This window comes from Mercenaria mercenaria, chromosome 12 (genome assembly GCF_021730395.1).
Source record: "Mercenaria mercenaria strain notata chromosome 12, MADL_Memer_1, whole genome shotgun sequence".
Taxonomy (NCBI): Eukaryota; Metazoa; Mollusca; class Bivalvia; order Venerida; family Veneridae; genus Mercenaria; species Mercenaria mercenaria.
Window position 1 is genome coordinate 57,767,798 of NC_069372.1, and position 23,416 is coordinate 57,791,213.

The following is a 23,416-nucleotide window of genomic DNA, read 5'->3' on the forward strand; positions in this document are numbered from 1 at the left end:
GCAACCCTAATTTATCATACTCATAACAACAAAGCCAATATTTAATAATGATGACAAAACTGTATTTTCATTTGAAAAGGATGTTTGTGAAAAAAAGGAGTAAAATATTGCATTTAAAGCAAGTTTTACTGATAGTAACTAAACATGAAAAAAGAGATTTGTTTTAGTGAAAGAGAACACACAGGAACTTAGTCTTTCATCAGATTTAGAAAAGAGATGGGTATAAGTTAAACATTAAATTATAAATGACAGCCTGGTTTGACTTTTCTTTGAAGTATTAATAATGTATAATTAGCTTTGTCTGAGTAAAGGATATTCATCTGGAACTTATGGGCTGGCCTCATAGTTTTGCAATATATACAAGATAAGTATTAACCTGGTCCACTTTATCTCTAAGTGCATTGTTTAGTTTCTCATTTCTTTGCAACAATCTGTCAAATGCTTGCAGTAGCTTGCCAATGACACGTTTTGAGAACTCTACTCTCTGTCCCAACCTCTGCTCTAACTCCTGACGATCCCATGTTGACAAGAGAGCAAGGAATGATGTTGTCTCAGTACTCTGGTCTAAGAAAATAAAAGAAATGTTGTCAGAACACAGGAGTTGGGATAATGACTTTGGAAACAAGAGGGCCATGATGGCCCTATATCGCTCACCTGTTATCATTGCACTTGAGGACAAGAAGGCCCTCAGAAAAAATATCTTAAGTCCAAAGGACAGGAACAACAAAGGGAAGAAATTTAACCAAAAAGAAAAACAAAATTCTTACAAGGTATAGATATGTCAAAATACACCTAAAAATTGGAGGTACCATCCATGCTGTACTACAGAAAAGTGGTCTCGGTTTTTCCCTACGGCCAATAATAAAAAAGTTACTAAAAATAAGCTATTTATAGTAACGTAAAAGGGAAGTAATTAAAAAAAAATTGTAAGTGAACAAAAGAAGGATCTGCCAAATAAATCTGTTGACATAAATGAAATTTCAGATCAGTATCTTCATTAGTTACGGAGATATACCCATTTTAATTTGAAATAAAGGGAGGTAATTTGACATAAATCAGTCCATAGTTATCTACCCTGATTGTCTCAGTCCAACTAATAACAATAATGAAATTTCAAATTAGTCCTACAAGTACTTACTGATATAAATCCATTTTGATGACAATCAGGGGAGGTAATCAGATATAAAATAACTCTGGAACCTACGATTGGATCTGATTTGTCATGGAATCCAAGATTTATTGTTGCTGAAGATAATTTGGAAGTTTGTTTCAAATTAAACCATAAATGAAGTCGCTATATGGCTGCAAAAGCCAAAATAGCCAATTTTGGACCTTTAAGGGGCCATAACTCTGGAACCCATGAAGGAATCTGGCCAGTTCAAGAAAGGAACCAAGATCTTCTGGTGATACAAGTTGTGTGCAAGTTTGGTTAAAATCAAATCATAAATGAAGCTGCTATTGTGCAGACAAGGTCAAAATAGCTAATTTTGGTCCTTTCAGGTAGGGCTGTGGATCGTCAGACAAGTGGCGATCCGATCCGATCTGCGAGTCGGGGCTGACGATTCACATATCGAACCATGGATCCACAGCAACAACTTAGAGTGATAAAAAATGCAAGCCTGTTATTTTTGTACTGTTTTCTTTATGGAATCTAAGCTTTGCAGTTCTCATAGTGCTCAGTTTAATAGTTTTGACCTTTGTTAAATGTTTTGCTCATTAATTAGTCAGGTTTCGCGGGTGGACCTCTGTAATGTCCGGCCATTCTTGCAGATGAACGATACGACGTCGGTCTTTAATAATCACAATATTTAGTAACAGTTTCGCATTTTTTGATAAGAAAATTTTATTTGTTGGACAGAAATTTTGTATCTAACTTTTTATTGAATTTAATTACTAAAATGATGAATGTTTATTCGCTGTTTTGACAGATTCCATATTAATTTTAGTTCGAAAATAGGACCGACGCTAACTCTACCTAAGACATTTGTTTACATCCGGTTTAGAATCTAAAAACGCGTAATCGTCTTAGATGTGCGAGAAAATTCATTGAAGACGTTTAATGTGGCTTTAATTTATTTTTATTGATAGAATTTTACAAATTGCATGTATTAATGAAAAAGATCGCGATCCAACGATCTTGACAACGACGAATATCCGTACTCGAACTTTTGGTCAAACTCGTGGATATCCGAGTACTCGGATACTCGTTACAGCCCTACTTTCAGGGGCCATAACTCTGGAACCCATAATGGGATCTGGCTGGTTCAACAAAGGAACCAAGATCTTATGGTGACACAAGTTTTGTGCAAGTTGATTAAATTCAAATCACAAATGAAGCTGCTATTGTGCAGACAAGGTCAAAATAGCTAAATCTGACCCTTTCAGGGGCCATAACTCTGGAATCCATTATGGAATCTGGCCATTTCAAGAAAGGAACCAAGATCTTATGGTGATACAAGTTGTGTGCCAGTTTGGTAAAAATCAAATCATAAATAAAGCTGCTATTGTGCAGACAAGGTCAAAATAGCTAATTTTGGCCCTTTCAGGGGCCATAACTCTGGAACCCATAACGGGATCTGGCCAGTTCAAGAAAGGAACCGTGATCTTATGGTGATACAAGTTGTGTGCAAGTTTTGTTAAAATAAAATCATAAATGAAACCGCTATCGTGCAGACAAGAAATTGTTGACGCACGCACGCACGCATGGACTGACGAGGGACGACGGACGAAGGGTGATCACAAAAGCTCACCTTGTCACTATGTGACAGGTGAGCTAATAAAGACATAAAGCCTAAAAGTACATTAATTATTGTTCTGTCCACATTAAATGTTTTGTTTTAATATTAAGGTAAACAGACACAATTTTGGTCATAATAGCGACTTTCCAGTTTTCAGTTGTGCAGGTAACCCCAGGTGCCTCTGTGGCATTATTTAGGGCATGGGTGCCTGAAATTTCAGGCACCCCTCTATTGAACAATTGACTTTCTGCAAGTTTGGTTTTTCACTAAAATGGCCATACAAGCAGGGTATGCACACACCGAGGGGATGGACAGTAAATTCAATGTAAGTAACCTTAACCTCTCTGCCAAAAATGGCCTATCTGCCTATCCATAGATCAAAATGACACTCTTCACAGTTGAATCTTGGGTTACTTTATTTGATCAAACTTGGTTGATAGTTAAATGTTTTTAAAGTGCAATGTCATTAAAATATTATTCAAACTTAATATAAATTCAACTGTATACCCCACTTTGTGTTACAGCTTTAATGAGACAAACATTCGCCTTGGCTAATATGCAACACACCATACAGTGGCACTTAAACCTTCTATATTCTATAGTTGTGTTTATTGTGATCATGAAATAATGAAACCTCGCTCCCTAAGTATAATAATTCTTACTTTTGTTTTCGTCTTCATCTGCAGTTTCAGCATCAAATCTCTGCACTAAAACTCTCACATCTTCATCAAGCTGTAATGACAGAAAGAATGTTGTTAACTCATTTTATTATATTAATTGGGACTACTTTCCAGTTTCCACTGTATTTGAGTGAAAACCAATCTGAATAACAACAAGAGGGCCATGATGGCCCTATATCGCTCACCTGTTATCATTGCACTTGAGGACAAGAAGGTCCTCAGAAAAAATATCTAAGTCCAAAGGCCATGAACAACAAACGAAAGAAATTTAACCAAAAAGAAAAAAAAAATCTTACAAGGTACAGATATGTCAAAATACACCTAAAAATTGGAGGTACCATCCATGTTGTACCACAGAAAAGTGGTCTCGGTTTTTCCCTACGGCCAATAATAAAAAAGTTACTAAAAATAAGCTATTTATAGTAACGTAAAAGGGAAGTAATTAAAAAGAAAATTGTTGTAAGTGAACAAAAGAAGGATCTGCCAAATAAATCTGTTGACATAAATGAAATTTCAGATCAGTATCTTCATTAGTTACAGAGATATACCCATTTTAATTTGAAATAAAGGGAGGTAATCTGACATAAAATCAGTCAATAGTTATCTACCCTGATTGACTCAGTCCAACTAATGACAATAATGAAATTTCAAATAAGTCCTATAAGTACTTACTGATATAAATCCATTTTGACTACAATCAGGGGAGGTAATCAGATATAAAATAACTCTGGAACCTACGATTGGATCTGATTTGTCATGGAATCCAAGATTTATTGTTGTTGAAGATATTTTGGAAGTTTGTATAAAAAAAAACATAAATGAAGTCTCTATATGACTGCAAAAGCCAAAATAGCCAATTTTTGACCTTTCAGGGGCCATAACTCTGGAACACATTATGGAATCTGGACAGTTCAGGAAAGGAACCAAGATCTTGTGGTGATACAAGTTGTGTGCAAGTCTGGTTAAAATCAAATCATAAATGAAGCTGCTATTGTGCAGACAAGGTCAAAATAGCTAATTCTGGCCCTTTCAGGGGCCATAACTCTGGAACCCATACTGGAATCTGGCCAGTTCAAGAAAGGAACCAAGATCTTATGTTGATACAAGTTGTGTGCCAGTTTGGTAAAAATCAAATCATAAATAAAGCTGCTATTGTGCAGATAAGGTCAAAATAGCTGATTTTGGCCCTTTCAGGGGCCATAACTCTAGAACCAACAATGAGATCTGGCCAGTTCAAGAAGGGAACCAAGATCTTATGGTGATACAAGTTGTGTGCAAGTTTGGTTAAAATAAAATCATAAATGAAACCACTATCGTGCAGACAAGAAATTGTTGACGGACGCACGGATGGACACACGACGGACGAAGGGTGATCACAAAAGCTCACCTTGTCACTATGTGACAGGTGAGCTAACAAAATGTCCTGTGTATCATTTAATTAAAATAATATGTTTTAACTGTAAACTTGTGTAACTTTTCTCTTCTATTTGGAACATAAATATGCTTGTGCTGCTGAAACACCAACTGAGGGGAAGTGGTGCTTGACTTAGAATTTTATATAGTTATTTCTTGCAACAATTTTTCACATTTTTGTAACAAAATTCAGTGGGACTGAATATCTAAAACTGTTGTATTTTTGACAGAAAATACATAATTTCATATTTATTAAGTTAACAGAAATGCACAGTAACAGACATCTCTAGACTAAGTCTGATATGGAATAAAACAACTTTTATGTTACACTTAAAACTATTTGATGTGCTAGGATTCTATTCCATTCTAGACATGTTCTCCAGAAGTTACTAACAATTTTCCCACATGAATCACTGGTAAAGAGCTTTGAACACAGACATTTTTTCAAAATTGCCATTAACATTAATAGCCTAACAGAAGAATCAAACTTGTTACATCTAGACAGCCTTGTGCTCTTCCGACTGACCTAACTCTGTGGAATGCTACACTACAAGTGTTTCATTCAGGGCCGGAGGAAGGGGATTTTCCCCTGCTATAGTGGTCTATATACTGTGCTACTGTGGAAAATAAAGTTCTAAATCGATAGTACGGTACCCCAGTCCATGCTCCCCTCCCCTACTCATCTCTACTTTGCAAGTTCCATCTTCTACTTCAATAATCAATGAATCCCCTGCTTGTACATTAAGAGTATCATCATACCTGATTCCAGTATCTGTTGACAATCATAAGTACAGCATCATCAGTTCTCTGTCGGTTTTCCAACTGTTCAATACGTTTATGAAGTTCCTCCTCAGCTCTTTTCCTCTGGTCTATTCTCTCCACTAACTTCTTGTTCTGGAACTGTAACACCTTCATGTCCATTTGTTCCTAAAACAGACCCAAAAACATATTGTGTACATAAATTAGATGCAAATGTTAACAAAATGTTTCTTGTGTTAGATCTAATTAGATATGCCAACAGCAATTAACATTTTATGTGCACTTCTTTTCCTATGTTTCAGTTATTAAGCTTCACAAGCAATAAAATGGTGTTTTTTTTATAATTTGTTCGAGAATTTTTTCTGGGTTAAAAAAGTTACAAATTACCTTCTTCAGTGCATTTGTGCCTTCTTTTACAAACCAAAGTAAAAATATGTCCCCAGCCTACAGCTGTTTCTTTGAAATTGCCAATCAAATATAGCAATGATGTGTTTGGAAAACAATAATCATATTAATATATAATATCAAGTCTACAGATACTATCAAGCTACTGTAAGAAAAGATTTCTCAGAAACCAATATACACATTACCGGTACCTCAGACAAAGTAACAGCAAAAACTGTAAGAAGGTAGACAAACAATGCAAAAGAAAAAATAATTACCAAGGAGTAAATTGAGCCAAGGTTAAGTGGCTCAATCCTTGTGAACGTCTTCTTTGCTGGGGGTCCCTCCGAGCCCCCAGCATCGCTGGCTGGACGTTTTGTTGACATCTTGCCAATTTTATTCTTTTACATCATCTGAAAATTTTTAAGAACAATCTGACTTTAACACTGTATGTAAACAATGAGTTGAAATTTTTTATATATTCAGTGTACGAAATTCAGATTTGAATCCACTAGCCCATTCAGGCTACCAGATAGGAAAATTTCCAAGCTCAACACCAACTTCACTAGCCCAAACTTAAACACCATAAAATATCTTAATTTTGCACCATCAAACATTTTGTTTTACCGACATCCTTGCATGTTTGACGGAATAAAAAAAGACATATATTTGCAATATTTTCAAACTTTATTCTCGGCTGTACAGAGAAAGAAGTTTATCAATGGCAGACTCTGAATACTCTGTATCATCATTGTCAGAGTTCCCATCATCTGACACGTCACTCCATGAGTCCGAGTCTTTGCCAAACGAAATCTAACCCTAAAGCTAAATTCAAGTCGCCCGATGTTCTAGGATCCACACTTGTTAATTACCGATACTCAGACTGTTGACAATTTGCAAGATGTCAAAATGAGAGTCGAATACACAAACACACACGCCGAGAGCATAATTTTAATTTTAACCTCCGCCAACTTTAACCTAGGTACTTGTGAGATTTTCGCAAGAAGTGTGAAAGCGAATCAATTAAGTTATCCGTTAAACAGTCAGGGGTGTAACTGTTTCAAGTTATCGCAGTTTATAACCCATTTGAGCTATTGCTTATATTTTCATAACTTGTTTTAGTTATCATAAAATATTACAAAGCCCTCCTGTGCCAATTCCTCATTTTGTATGTGACTAATGCAACCATTTTCTGAATTCTTGAACTCTTATCTTTCCAGCTATGCAGTAAATTTTTTTACGCAAGGCTGATAAAATTTTACACAAAAGGTTTAAAGCTATAAAACTTTTATCATCCCATTATGCTTATCAGGTCATGATCAGACTAAAAGAGAATTCGATTAACCACAGATTTCTACTTATTTCACTGTATAGTTCACTTTGTGAAAACAGCAAAAAGACATTTTTTGAATAACTTACCGGAGTTAACTTTATAATTTTATAACTAATACAGGTTATAAGATGCTTGAAAAAGTAACTGAAATAGGTTACATAACTTAAAACAGTTACACCCCTGACTGCTGAACCAGAGATGATTGTATTCAGCCCATAATTTATTAGCGCCTTGGCTGCGTCTTTTGACAATTTGCGTTTGATTGTCACCAGATGTGAGTGCAACGTTGTTGATTATCCATGCGATTAATTGGAATATTGCAAACACAATTATAAAAAATTTGGTATCCATGGCAGGGTTTCCACTGCCTTAATTTTTTTTTTGCCACAAAATATCGAAGTTGGTGATGCATTTCTGCGGGGAGGGGGTGGGGGGGCTTGCATGGGGTGTATTCTCAAACACACTGTGCATGTTGCAACAATTTGTAATTTTTATAGTTTATTTCATTATTTAGTTGTTAAAATTTTCATTGGTGGGGGGGGGGGGGTTTTCCCCCTGGAAATTTTTGAAGTACAGGCATGAAATTGTGGTCTCTGGTGCATTTTTAGGTCCAAAATTTTGAGGTAATGGAAGGGTTAGTACCCTCTTGATGAGGGCCGGGGGAGGGGGTCAGGGGGGCTTTCCCCCTTGAAAATTATGAAATACAGGTATGGAATGGTGGCCTCTGGTGCGTTTCTGGGTCTAAATTTTGAGAAAATATTATCATTATTCCTTTGCCAAAATAGTAGGGTGCATCTTTGATGAGTATAGGCCACTTCTCAGCTAATGGGGTTGGGGAGGGGGGGGGGGGGGGGGAGGTAGGGGGGAAGCTGGAACTTATTTTTCAAATAAAAGGGTTTTGTTAATCAAACAAACAGTCTGATGCAAGATTATAGTCTAACAGAGATATACTTGTTGTTGTATTTTGCATCTAACGAAATTAAATTTTAAATTAAAAATAATTTGCATAAGCAGGTCTTCCCTGAATTACCCAAATTAATCGGAAATTGGGGTTGCGAAAATGTGTGACAAACGAAAAAAGGGGCATTCTAGACTAGCATTATTTATAAAATGAAAATTCATAACTTATTTTCTATGACCAGAGTTAATATTTACCATTGACTTCTGCTTGTTTATCGCAGTTTTTCATTGGAATTTGCCAAAATCAATCTACAATCATGATTTAAAAATTATTGGAAATTATCGCAGATATCCCATCGTTCTACAAAATATAACTTTGAAATAGCTACTTTGACACTTCTTTCATGATTCCGCTCGTTAAAACATGTATTAATCAGATTTGTACGAAAAACATTGCCGTGAAATTTATAACTGATTTGTGTTTTTCATTTAACACCTGTCATTGGCTTTTTTTTCAGCCCGTGAAACATGATTTTCATTTCTTTGAGGATAACAGTAAACTACCTCGCCAAATTACTTCAATCAACGATGACATATGTAAAGGCGGAGCTAAATAATTTTGCCGATAAAATACGTCACGCATTGTCAGGGCCCTCGTTTGCCGATTTTTGGGGCCGAAATTCGGCCCCGTTCCCCCCTCGAAATAGTATGCTTTTTTCCCCCGAAGTATAGAAAAATTCCCCCTCGAAAGAAAAAAAATCAAGAAAAAAATCGATACCCGATAGTCTTAGGAGCGTCTCGTAACTTAATGAGCCTGATAAAGTTTTACTCCTTCCTCTTATCAGTCATTTTCTACAGTAAAACTATATCCACGATAAACACGTGTATTCAAAATAAACACACGCGGTCATGCCCTCCTGCCTTTGATCTTCTGCTAAATTCCCGCTCTTTATCATGTGGACATGCCACGCTGATTTTTCTTTATCAGCAAGTTACGTCACGGCGAGTGAACATAGGTAATGAGAATCAATGAAGTGTTAACATTAATTGATAAAGCGGTACCCGTATTGAGCCTGCATACTGTCAAAAAAGGCGCCAATTATTAAATTATCGTAATTAAGCGACCAGCTGATTACCGAGATTTCTTCATGCAAACTTTAAATTAGCTCATTGTTTAATGATTGTACCTTAATATCAACCAGAAAATCCACAAATTTAAATGGATTTGGAAAGTAAAAATAAGTTTAGAATGTCCGTTCACGATTCTAATTACACCCGATGACATATGCAATTTTTCCAAAATTCACTAAAAAAACTTGACTTTCAGTGCAAGTTTTAATGAAAAGTAGCATCATTATTTGAGGAACTATCTCTGGTTTACCTTAGTGGACCAAGTTTACTGGCAAAAACAACATTTCAGAGGACATTCCAAAAGTGTACCAGTATCCGGATAGTACTTTTTTGGATACATTTTTACAGTGTTTTAGCACTTTTCTGCTAACAAAAAAAAAAATATGGAAGAAAAACCTCATCAAATTAAAATGAATTTTGATAAAAATTTATTTACAATATCAGATTATATGACCTGAAACAGAAATTATTATTATGTTATTATGATGTAACATGTTCTTGGTTTTAGTAGCTATTAATTACTTAGTATTACTTTATAAGAAAATATAGTCAATTGTATTGATGTGTTGGGGCAGGACTCTTGTATTTTGAAAAAGGACCGTTCAAAATTTGGACCCTGCTCCGGCTGCTGCTGAGACAATGTCCGTGGATACTGCTAGTGCTACCGATAATGACGACATGTGAACCTCGCTTGGATATCACATAACTGATTTAATAAAAGAAATAAAAGTTGCCTGTTTTTAATAGATTATGTTCTGTACAATACTTCAGATATATTCACATTAGTTTGATATCTGTAATACTCAACTGACCTTAATTTAAGGGGTTATGATCAGATGTCATATCTCCAGAGTGAATTCCCCCCTCCCTTGAAAACGACGCGAAATTCCCCCCTCCAAAGGCCCCGGCCCCAATCCCCCAAAATGTAGAGAGGGCCCTGATTGTACATCCAAAGCCGTCATTGGTTTATCGCATATTTTATCAAAGATCGAGATGCACATGGCAGCGTTGTGTGATGGATGTCGAATCGCTAATCCCTCCGTTGGTGACACGCTGTGTATTGTGAATTATGAACGGAAACGGCCGCGGGTAATATTGATTTTTAGGCTAGATAGAGAGAACTAAGAAATACACATTTTAAAAAAATACATGTACGGCAAAATATTTTTTCGCCACTTTTTTTTATTTTTTTCGCCATTAGCGACTTTGGCGAGTTGCAGCCGAAACCCTGCATGGTAAAAGAACGACACTGTAAAATATTTAACTACATAAAATTGACCTTCATCGATGAACTGACTTGAAAATGTGTTTTCTTGGTCTAATCTTTTATCTAGCATGTTTTTCTAATCACATTAGGAAAAAACGGTAGCCTGGTTGGGCTTGTATCTGCGGAAAATCGCCCAAGCTGTAATTCGGAAGCCATGGGCTATCAGACCCGCTAATATTTAGGCCTGATACTATATTAGGGTATTTTCAAAATGCCACCAGATACATAGGAAACTTGTTCATGTTCGTCAGATATGTCTGTGTGATGGTAATATGCAGATAATTGCTGACCAATACTGATTGTTGATTTCATCCTCCTATCCTCCAGGTCAAATTTCTCGTGTCTGTGTTTTCTGGCGTGTTTAAAATTTAAATTATTGTTTTACAGAGAAAAAGATTCATCATTGAAATACTATGCCAATAAGTGCTTTAACAAACAAACTCCAGGTGACTTGAGAATTTTAAAATATAATTCTGCAAAAAAATACCAACCAATACGACGCCATTTTGAAAAAAATAATCTTTAAATCAAAAAGAAAACCTCTGAAACAATTACACCAAACAAAAATTATATTATTCATATTATATATCATGTGAATATTTTGTTTTATGTTTCATAATAGTCAGGATTTATCGGCCTGCAATCTCTTTAAATGATAGCTTAAGTTTATTTTGCAATTGAGATTAACTTGGTCAAAGGTCAACACTGTCTGCTAGAAAATGTCAGAGATTGATGAGCTCGATATTAACCCGTTTTTCAAAGCATTACAAGTAATAAAAAGCAAAATTTAATGCAGAATGTTTTCATATTGAATCAAGTTACAGTTGCAGATCAATTGCGAAAACTATTTGAACTAAACCGAAATTTAATATTTGTGTTGTAGTAATCGGACATAAATTTTAGATACTTTAAACGAGCTGTATTCTTGTTACTAGGGGTGGGCGATATAACGCGGTAGACCGGTTATTGCGATGTTTTTTTCCGACGATACGATATTGCGATATGATTTTCGACTACCGGTTATTTTATAACATTAACTAACACTAACGTAAACCAAGAAGATTCACACAAAAAAAATCCTTTTCTAGCAGCCAGCACGATTCAACTTTGTTTTCATTTTTCTCCTCTCATTTCCGGTGCAGGTAGCAGACTGGTTTACAGCTATTTTACGGACCCAATTCCACATAATAAAACCAATAAGAAAATTTAGATAAATATAATTTCGTATTTGTCAGTGACTCATTAGTAGTTTTTCTATCAACTAGAATTTATTATTCATACAACAGCTATACCACTTTCCTCGTTTATAATCGGTGAATTGAGCAACCTGTGTAATATGATTGTATCCGTAAACCGAATGTAGTGCCGCACAATAAATCAAATAATATTTTGACGCAGTCTACTTTCGCTTTTGAATATTTGGTAATACTCCCCATAATCTAGTCAAAACTTTTTATTTTTTTGTTTACTGGTATTTTTATTTATTGAGAAGGTCGAGCAAACACTCATGTTGTTGATACTAGTCATTTTACTCATTTTTAATTGAATAAATTTGAAAAAAACCAGTATGATTCGTCATGTTTTTGTTCATTAAATAACTGGTACAATATATCGCAGTATATTGCAATATCCACATACAATATTGCAATATAACGCAATACCAATTTTCGTGGCAATACCCACCCCTACTTGTTACAGTCTTGAAACCAAGATATAGTCTTATAAATATTTTCTTTTCAATATCATGTCTTCAAGTTATATTCCTTTGCTTGCTATAATATAATTTCTAAGTAGTACGTTTGTATGCGCACAATGATCAGGTAGTACGTTAAATAGATATATATATACATATATGTTTGCACTCATTAAAAAGTTTTGTTTTTGAAGTTTGCTAAAGTGAAATATGGATTACGCAAATAGATTTATGTTTCTTTGATGTGTATACCTCCCGAAAATGGTAGGATTTTTGGGTACTATAGTCTTAGTCAAATATTTGTTACTCGATATTCCATTAACATCATTAAATTTTAGAGTTGCATCACTTACACTTTAATCTGCTTTTCAATGGGAAAAATATAAAGAAGAAATTGATCACTTTACGTTCCCACTTAAATTCTGTGACCTATGATTATATTTAAAGATGATTTTATTTAAAAGAAGTACTTGATAATAAAATTTACTTCTCTTTCAGAAATTTATAATATATATCTCATGGACCACTTTAATTACTTTTAGAAATGGAAATGATTTTTAATTGAAACAGTATATATTTTTAAATGAAACAGTGTAAACAGGTATTATTTTTAAATACAAAAATAATTTTTAGCTCGACTATTCGAAGAATAGTCTAGCTATTCTACTCACCCTGGCGTCGGCGTCGGCGTCACACCTTGGTTAAGTTTTTGCATGCAAGTACATACAGCTATCATTTAAAGGCATATAGCTTTGAAACTTATTTATTCTTTTTCTAGGACAATTACCAACCTCACTGGGTCAAGTTCCATAACTCTAACATGTATTTTGAGCAAATTATGCCCCCTTTTGGACTTAGAAAATTTTGGTTAAAGTTTTACATGCAAGTTACTATCTCCAAAACTAATGCAGATATTGAATTGAAACTTCACATGTGTCTTTGGGGTTATAAAACTATTTGATAGCACCAAGTCCCATAACTCTGACCTTCATTTTGGCCAAATTATGCCCCTTTTGGACTTAGAAAATTCTGGTTAAAGTTTTGCGTGCAAGTACATACAGCTATTACTAAAAGGCATATAGATTTGAAACTTATTTTTTCTTTTTCTAGATCAATTACCTACCTCACTGGGACAAGTCCCATAACTCTGACATGTATTTTGAGCAAATTATGCCCCCTTTTGGACTTAGAAAATCCTGGTTAAAGTTTTACATGCAAGTTACTATCTCCAAAACTAATATAGATATTAAATTGAAACTTCACATGTGTCTTCGGGGTTATAAAACTAGTTGATAGAATCAAGTCCCATAACTCTGACATGTATTTTGGGCAAATTATGCCCCCTTTTGGACTTAGAAAATTCTGGTTAAAGTTTTGCGTGCAAGTACATACAGCTATTACCAAAAGGCATATAGCTTTGAATCTTATTTATTCCTTTTCTAGGTCAATTACCAGCCTCACTAGGTCAAGTTCCATAACTCTTAACATGTATTTTGAACAAATTATGCCCCTTTTGGACTTAGAAAATTCTGGTTAAAGTTTACATGCAAGTTACTATCTCCAAAACTAATGCAGATATTGAATTTAAACCTAACATGTTTCTTCGGGGTTATAAAACTAGTTGATAGCATCAAGTCCCATAACTTTGATATGTATTTTGGTCAAATTATGTCCCCTTTCGAACTTAAACTCTTTTGATATTTAACATTTTGGGTAATAATTTCCTGCTTCTGTGACAATATTTCAAATAGTCGAGCTTGGCTGTCTTACGGACAGCTCTTGTTAATTGAATGGTACGTATTTTAAAGTTAGCATTGAAACATTTCCAGTGTACATCTAATACTTAAATTTGCTGCTTTCTGTATTCTTTTTGAAGTTTAAGTGATTGTAATTAGTAATTTTATTTATCTTTAGTCAAGTATACTAGATACACCTCAAGAGTAGACATAACTCCATTCTCATCCATCAGATGTTCGTCAAAATCCCGAGACGAACCTCTGATTTATTTCTGTCTATTTGGTGAGCATGCGCACTCGTAATTACTACCGGGAGAAGTTTCAGCCAATAAATGTTCGCCACTATTTGGCACGCCGAATTGAAATTTCAAACAATATGTAAGCAAGGTAGTTGCTAACGATGGATAAAGGCGATATTCCATGATTGCGATTAATAAAGATTTATTTCTGTTATTCGATGTTAAGAAATTTACCTGAAGCAATAATAATATTCCTCGTAAGTCGGCATCGATATGAAAGGACGCATTCACGCTTTTCACAGACGATTTAGATTGGTTCGCTTCATTTTGTCACTAAACGACGCTGATTGGCTGAAACGTTTTACCTGTAATGTAACCAAACCACAAATATCGGGGAAATATGCCAGAGGTTCATCTGGGGAACCACGGTAGACCTCTGGTATGCGAGAATGACATAACTCATATTAATAAATGAATAAAGTAAATTTAAATAAATAAAAATACTCCTTTTAAGAACTAATTTTAATATATTTTGTACACTGGAAAGGTTTCCTGAAATGCTTTCTTTTTTAATATATGAATGCTGCTGTATGTTTTAATATTTGTACATACAAATAATGATGTTGTTTTATGAGCTGTATAGTCTCAAATAATTCTTATAGAATGGCTTTATACATGTATTTTTGTTTATAATGTATATGGATGAGACTGGAATAAGTAAAATAATAATAATAATATAATCTAAAGATTAAATGAAGTCTTCAATCTAAATTAAATGTTTGATTGGATTATCTCACATAATAAATGTGGCATTTATCACCTTCAGTAATTACCATTTAACACCTTATTAAGTGAATGCAGTGGATCCTTTTCTGTAACATTCATCAAGGGAATTGTCAGTACAATTTGTTTACACTCAAATATTACTTTGAGAAATATCAGTTAAATTGAAAGTTATATAATTCCTGTTCGTATGTTTCTGTTTAGTCTTTCACTTTTAAAATGTCGGAAAAATATGCGTGTGATTCTGATTGCAAAATATTCAGTATTTAGAAATACATTACTCCTTTCTGAAAAGAATTTACATATTCAAAAAGAAGTTTTCCCCTGTGCGAAAAGGAGTTTTCTGTATAATAGCATATTAGGATTATTATTTAATTTATTTTTGTGTCTAAGATAATTTTGCTGACATTAGAATTTTATTGTAGTTTTCATATTATTACCAAAAAGCGTCAAAGTCAGTAATTAAAAAAAAATATAACTCCCTTTCATGAAAATATTTTTAATTTGTGATTTAACCATTTTAGTAATATTGTGTTGAAAAAAAGCATTATATTCAGTATGCAGAAAAATATAACTCCTTTTCACATAGCATTTCTATATAAAAATACCAATTACTCATTATTTAGACCATGATTACATTGTTAGTTATCCAATATATATTTCAAGTAAAAACTCATTTGAGCCATGCCATGAGAAAACCAACATAGTGGGTGTGCGACCAGCATGGATCCAGACCAGCCTGCGCATCCACGCAGTCTGGTCAGGATCCATGCTGTTCGCTAACAGTTTCTCCAATTCCAATAGGCTTTAAAAGCGAACAGCATGGAGCCTGACCAGACTGCGCGGATGCGCAGGCTGGTCTGGATCCATGCTGGTCGCAAACCCACTATGTTGGTTTTCTCATGGCACGGCTCATTTATTATATAATTATGTTCTAAGTTAACAGGTCAGAATAAAAAAAAAAGACTTGTTTCACTCGTTTCATGAATGTAAAAATCTTTGGGGACATTAATTAACAATATACAGTATATTGTGGCTGGGTGTGAGCCATGGAGGACATGCTCTCTTGTTTGTTAGATATCTTCCCTGACCGGTTTCGTTCAGCAGTTGTGAACTTCTTCAGAGGACTTGACTGTAATGACTAGGCAGGCTTGACATAAAATCAATCTCTGTATTTGGTACTTAATGCAAATCAAACTTGCCTAGTCATTACGGTCAAGTCCTCTGAAGAAGTTCACAACTGCTGAACGAAACCGGCTTATCGAAATGAAATATAAGCTTTTTAGGGCAACCCGTACGAAAACTTACGCCCAGAAAAATATGAGAAAACCACCTAAGTTGTAAGGTGGATTCCACTTAAATTGCAATTCAGGTTAATATAACACGGATTCCGCCTATAAGCAGGAATACGCAGCGAAATATGCAAATTTTCTAAGGCGGAAACCAGTTAGAAAATCCGCCTAGCCAATATTTAGCAGGAAAAAAATACGCCTTAAAATTCCGCCTAGAGAATTCACTAGCAGGAGAAAAATACGCCTTAAGAAATTCTTAGCAAGAAAAATGTCTGCCATTTGGTTAAATTGTAAGAATCTAAAAAATACAAAGTACAATGCTACATGTATATCAGAATTTCAGTGTTGTAACAATTTATAGCTTTAACTGTAATTTTGAATTTCATTTTTCTAATTATTTAAGAAAAATACATATTTTTGACAAAATAAGAAGCATGGGGATCAAATACTGATCAAAACATTTACAAATTGTACAAGAATTAAAAGTCATGAAAACTGATGACAAAAATAAGTCTGCATCTGTTTAGTCTAAACTTTAGAATTATATGAATCAAATAAATGGAAAAAAAAATCACATTTTACTTTTGATTTCATGCCTTGTGTATTTTATATATATAAAGGCACTTACTGTAGCTGATGTACCATTATGCTATTCACATAAATCTACTGTGCTCCACATGGTCCAGAATTTCAAACTATACAAACTATCATTTTTCCGCCAAAACTGGTGCTATTTTATTCAAAAATCATGAAATTCATTAAGTCAGCCTAACTTTTCCGCCTAAGCCCTTAGGCATAATACTGGTAAACTTAGCAGGATTCCATGTCCGTCTTATTTTAGCAGGAAAATCTTTGTTAGACAGATTTTTTAGGCGGTTTCCTGCTTATTTAAGGCGGAATCTGGTTAATATTTTCGTACGGGAGGTAATACTGATAATGTTTTGATATTATTACTTTTCTTTAGCTTGACAAACTACTTGTTTATTAGACAAGTTGGTTACACTAAGTCAACATCGGATATACAATCATGTATAAATTTACAAGCACACTGTATGAGCTTTTTGTGGAGCATTTCATCTATGCAATATATATCAAACACATGAACATTAAGTATACTCCTTAAAAACGTTTCTGCATCACAATCTTTAAGACAGTTGCTCAGTTCAATACTGTAGTGTCTTTCGATACAAGACAGAAAGGTGGAATGATCGAGACCTTTTATGAAATGCACATTCTGATATTAAATGCAAATTCAAGTCAAAATTTTATCAGCCTTGCGTAAAATTTTTTACTGCATAGCTGTGTGTTTAATCACAGGTGTTAATTTAATCAAAAGGTGTAAATCACACCTTTTGATAATTTAAGTGCTAAACTAAGGGAGTTCACATTTTTTTAATCTGAGAATTTGCATCTGACTTGAACAAATTATGAACATTGATTAAAAAATCATAAAGAACAGGAAGTGGAGTAAAAGATCATTTTAGTTAATATATATGAAAGCTTTTAACCATATTCATTGAGGCCATATCTCAAAATAAATGATGAAATTAAGGGATAAAAGGTTGACTCGACAAGAGCTATATTTTTCTTTGAATGTCCAAATTATATCACTAAATACTTGCTGCAGTTCATTACAAATGTACACTTTATTTCAATACAATCCAAGATTTACTATTAAGGTGAAATTGTTTAAGAAACAAATTGTTTAAAAATTGGGGGTGAAATGTCTTTGGTATAACTAAACTTGGGGGGAAACATCTTGCGGGGGAAATGTCTTAAGGGGGAACTGTCTTGGGGGGGAAACATCCGGTATTCAGGTAGGACAGATAGACAAGCTTACTGTAGCTGAGTGGCTGCTTTTTAATTTCTGACTTTTTTGCAGCCACTGCGTTACAGTTTGACCGTTACAATATAAAACAAACTGTATACGTCGGATTAGTTCGACTAGGGATTTCCTAACAGAAATATGCAGAATAAGTTTGGACGTGACGGAGACAGCGACAGTCAAAAGTTATCACGCTGTCCCAAAATGTCCTATTATCTGGACTAGATATAATTGCAATATTTACCATTAAACAAATACTAGACTGAATACAGTCCTTAATATCTAGATAGGTCAATAACTATATTTCATAGAATAAAAAAGTATTTGTTAAAATTTTATCCACATTGCACATGGTCTTCCCAGTCACTGTCCACAGTATAATATCCAGTACTGGCAGAATGGCAGGGTTTTTTTTTTTTTATTGGAAAAAATATCCCTAGTTAGCATTTGCAAGTGGTCTGAATGTCAGACCCATGAGATAGTCGTGCAGAAAAATACCTAACGTTCCTCGTTATGAATTTCTTTGCCCGAGTGATAACTGATAATTTCAAATTGGCTCTTTAAGTGAATTTGTTATATTAAAATATAAAAGTGAATTTTGTTAACTGTTTTGATGAAACAATTGATATAAGCTCTGTAGCTCTAGTTTTATAGGGACCCTATTTTAAGAACAGTTAAAACCAGTTACACATGTATATCTTACCACCACCAATTTCCTGGTAGTCATTTACATCTGGGTTAACTGAGGCATTTTTGATAAAGTGTACAGCCCAAGTACACTCTGCAAAAGAGTAGCTAGGATTCAAATCCAGGGCTTAACTAATATAATGATCAAAGATCAGTAATAAAACTGACACAGTGAATAAAAAACAAAATCTTCAAAAATTCTCTTGTCATTGAATTTGTACAATGAAAGCTTTTACATGTGGCTCACTATGATAGCCTTCAGCCTGTGAATCAACCAGAGTTCTGCTGAGGCTGCGTTTTTGCGCCATTGGCACGGAAAAAATATGAATGGCGCACCAAATTTCGCGTCGGTGGGCCTTTGGCGCGCCAGAAAATCTGAAACTCAAACCCGATAATGATCGCTAGTTTGCCGGTCTTGCACGGTAGATAGACATACCTCCAGGTGAGATCAATGCGACGAATTTGAAAAAAAAATAAAGTGTTGTGATAATTGCACCATGATTGTATCAAAATGGCGGCTGCACCGAAAGGAAAAGCGATTTTGCACGAATTTTTCAGTCCTCCTGCCCCTAGGAAAATGAACCAGACTTTAGTTACACCGGGGAAAGATACAAATAAAAATGATACACTGAACAAAAACGACGATTCAACTATAGTTATCGCTGAACATTAAACAACAACCTCAGAATCACAGAGTGATCCGACCCCCACCCAGTCAAGTAATTTGGGTAAAGCGAAAAAGTAAGAGTAAAACGTCTGACAAACAGAGCTTTAAGAAGAACTTATTGGTTGAGCATACATGGTTAAGTTATAAGGAAAAGGGAATTAATGACATGTACTTTGTGTATAATTTTACATTTGAAAAACTTTACACTTTTTAGAGCATAAGAAAGGTAAAGTTTTTAAATGTAAAATTTGATTCTTTCTGAATGGCCCAAAATGTTTCAGAATGGCCCCATGTTTTCAAGGTAGATGGGCCATGGGCCCATCATGCTGAAATCCTCGGCAGAACTCTGATCAACTTCAGGGCTGTCAGTCGGCCGGTTTTTGGTGCTGGATTTTGGCCCCATTCCCGATGAAAGTAGTATGTTTTTTCCCCCTAAAACAGACAGAAAATTGCCTCTGGTAGGAAATTCTCTGCCTCAGCAGATGTCATGTTCTGAAAAGCTTGGGAATAAACCAGGCAGAGGTGCTTTAAAAAAAAATTGCTTTATCATTCATCGTAACATGTCACAAGGGGCACTTTGGTAGATTTTATGACTAAAAATCAGTCATTACATTATTGCTTTTTCTTTAAATGTTGAGGATGAACTTATAATTATGACATTCAAGAAAACAGTTGTAATCTGCTACAGTAAAATAAATACCAGAATCCATGCATAGAGAAAGTTAATTTGGCTTAGGGATCTTTAATCCTTACTCTGCTAAATTTTTATAATGAACGTGTCCATCTTCCAATTTGGACAGTACCACTAACTGTTAAAAGGGGTGCTTACCAAAAAGGTACTGACTGATTGACAAACAGTGCAGATCATGATCAGACTGCACAGATGTGCAGGCTGATCATGATCTACACCGGTCACAAAGGCAGGATCACTCGTGTCCAGCATGGTAAGGGTTAAAACATAATATTTTGATAGTACATGCATGATGACAGCCAGATGTGTTTAAATTCAAATTTCTTTTCAGAACAAGTATTTGTCATCTTATGAAAGGGCTCAAGAAGAATGTAATCTGATTTGTATACCACAGTCTGAATGCCTGCAGGGTGTCGTGATTACAGAAAAGTTTGTTGGTAAGTGTGAAATCAGTAGGACATAGCCGGTATCTCTGAACAACTGTTTTAAACCAGCTGAAGTTTGAATCTAGTCAAAAAACTAACTCAGTTTTCAAAGAAAAAAATAGTTTCTATATTTACGCACATGCACAGCCATTCTTCAATCCTTTTTATACACCCAAATGGATGTATTTATGTTATGATGCCGGTGTCCGTCTGTCAGTCTGTTAGCAACTTCGTGTCCGCTCTGTAACTCTTGAACCCCTTGGAGGATTTCGAAGAAACTTGACACAAATGTTCACCACATCGAGACAACATGCATTCTGCATGTTTTGGATGGCTCACTTCAAGGTCAAGGTCACATTTAGGGGTCAAAGGTCATATGAATTTGTTTCGTGTCCGCTCTGTAACCCTTGAACTGCTTGAAGGATTCTAAAGAAACTTGGCACAAATGTTCACCACATCAAGACGACGTGCAGAGGGCATGTTTTAGATGGCTCACTTCAAGGTCACGGTCACACTTAGGGGTCAAAGGTCATACCTTGTGTTGTATATTGCTACGCATAGAGGTGCTCTTGCTACTTCTCTATAACATTCCAACATTTTGAATTTACATGAAGAGAAAACTAAAACTATTTGAAGCATAATTTGTTTGTTATATTCAAGTATTATGTTAGTTAGATTCAGCTCTTACCTTCTTTTTCAGATACACACATTTTAAAGCCTTCACCTTTCTTTAAAGGGTAAGTTATTTCTGTTTATTTAATTATAGTGTGCAATTTTTGTCAATCTAGATAAGTTACATGTGAATTCATTGTTATGTGCATATTTGCAAATACACAACAATAATTCAGCTGTCTTCTCGATTGCACAATTTTTATGACAGTAAAAGGCCCTAAAATGGCTATAAAAGAAAGACAGCTTTTTACCTACAAGTCTGTTTATATATGATACAAATGTATTCTTAAATTCTGTGTTCAATTCAGCAGTGACATAAGTTTTTTAATTGACTGGGACCAGATGTACATTTAATAATTAATTTAATTTGCTCATTTTCTGTAGTTTCTTGAACTTGAGATGTACAGAGCATGATAATTTTGTAAAATAAATATCTAAAAATAAAATAGACCTGCCATTTTGTTTTACATTGCTGAGGAAACAGAAGGCTGCCATTTTGGTCAAATATTAAGACAATTTTTAAAATTCTTTCAATGCCTTAATTGATTTATTGATAAGAAGACCTAACACACAAAGTGAACATTAAAACAACATTGCCTTTCCCATTAAAAGTCATGTGCTCAAAGTTTCTGGTCTTATCAGGCAGGCAATATAACATAGTTGTGTTTTGTATAGATTTGCTTGACATGGTTTATACATGTATGGTAAAGAAGAGGTTCTGCCTTCTAAACTTGTGTATCATGTACTTTGTTTATTGTAGGCAATATAGAACTGTGCGATCAGATAAGCAGATTGTTACAATAGATGATGACAGTGACTGTATCCATGTACAAGAAGGTAGTAATCAGTAACTGGAGAATAATTTTAGGGCCGCTTAACAAAAAACTTCATGAGGGTTTTTTTGACAATCAAAGATCCAAAACAGTGCACTTGGTGAAAGTTTTGTTGCACTTTCACTTTATCTCAATTATTGCTAGATGGATTTGCTTCAAACATGAAATAGTTATGCCTCATCATCACCCACATCATATGACATAAGGGTCATAATTCTCACACCAATATTTGAGCCGTGCCATGGGAAAACAACATAGTGGCTTTGCGACCAGCATGGATCCAGACCAGCCTGCGCATCCACGCAGTCTGGTCAGGATCCATGATGCTGTTCGCTTTCATAGCCTATTTTGATTAGAGAACCCATTAGCGAACAGCATGGATCCTGACCAGGCTGGTCTGGGTCCATGCTGGTCGCAAAGCCACTATGTTGGTTTTCTCATGGCGTGGCTCATTTAATGAATTATCACCCCCTCCCCCCTCTTTTGACTTAGAACTTCAGGTGAAAGGTGCACTTTCACTGTATATCTGTTATTACTGAATGGATTTGATTCAAACTTGAAACAGTTGTTTGACATCTTCACCCTCTTCATATGAAATAAGGTTCACAACTCTGGCACCAATTTTTCATAAATTATGCCCTCAATTTAATAAAAATATTAGGATAATTTTAGTGCATTTTCACAATATATATCTGTTATTATAGAAGGGATTTGATTCAAACTTAAAATAATTATGCCTAGTTGGCATACATGTATTTGATTTATTAAAAGTTCTTTTTTACTATATTCATATTATAAGCCTGGTATTGAAAGAAATTTTTTTGCACAACTTTTTAAAATTTCTTCTGTATTTAGTACTTTTGCGATTCAGTTCTTATTTAATGGAGGTAATATGTAAGACAAACTATAAGTATTTATATATAAAACAATTTTTTTACACTGAGCAAAATAAGGCTAAACATTCAGTGAAATTTTGTTGCTTTTGTAGGTTTTCCAACAAAAACAAAAATCAAGATTATCAGTGAAGAGTTGGGTTACAATAAGGTAAGATATCATATAGAGCACTTAGTAATACTTTAATTATCTTTTCCCCCTGTTTGAAATATCTACTTTTGTGGGCATGAAATTTCATGGTTATAGCTGAAACCACTATTTCATGGGGCTAATAAAGTCATGGATTTTGACTTTTGAACATATTAAAATGAATTGGAATTTTACTGCTTCTTTCAAGAAATAATTTATAGCAAAAGAGTGTTTTAACACTATTT

The 23,416-nt window shown here is 34.6% G+C and overlaps 2 protein-coding genes across 2 annotated transcripts in view; one reads left to right on the forward strand and one right to left on the reverse strand.

Annotated features, from left to right (window-relative positions):
- The window catches only part of LOC123533795 (E3 ubiquitin-protein ligase Bre1-like), a 37,861-nt gene extending 26,834 nt beyond the window's left edge, over positions 1-11,027 (reverse strand). The window contains exons 1-5 of the mRNA XM_045315672.2: positions 10,896-11,027; positions 6,253-6,387; positions 5,591-5,758; positions 3,401-3,470; positions 377-564 (exon numbers count right to left, since the gene is read on the reverse strand). Of these exons, the coding sequence (XP_045171607.2) occupies positions 377-564; positions 3,401-3,470; positions 5,591-5,758; positions 6,253-6,360 (534 nt within the window). The 5' untranslated portion in view covers positions 6,361-6,387; positions 10,896-11,027. The remainder of the gene's footprint in view (positions 1-376; positions 565-3,400; positions 3,471-5,590; positions 5,759-6,252; positions 6,388-10,895) is intronic.
- Positions 11,028-11,282: 255 nt separating this feature from the next.
- LOC123534549 (ankyrin repeat domain-containing protein 27-like) overlaps positions 11,283-23,416 on the forward strand; it is a 29,538-nt gene continuing 17,404 nt past the window's right edge. The window contains exons 1-5 of the mRNA XM_053520165.1: positions 11,283-11,375; positions 20,550-20,655; positions 21,344-21,380; positions 22,076-22,152; positions 23,137-23,192. Of these exons, the coding sequence (XP_053376140.1) occupies positions 11,325-11,375; positions 20,550-20,655; positions 21,344-21,380; positions 22,076-22,152; positions 23,137-23,192 (327 nt within the window). The 5' untranslated portion in view covers positions 11,283-11,324. The remainder of the gene's footprint in view (positions 11,376-20,549; positions 20,656-21,343; positions 21,381-22,075; positions 22,153-23,136; positions 23,193-23,416) is intronic.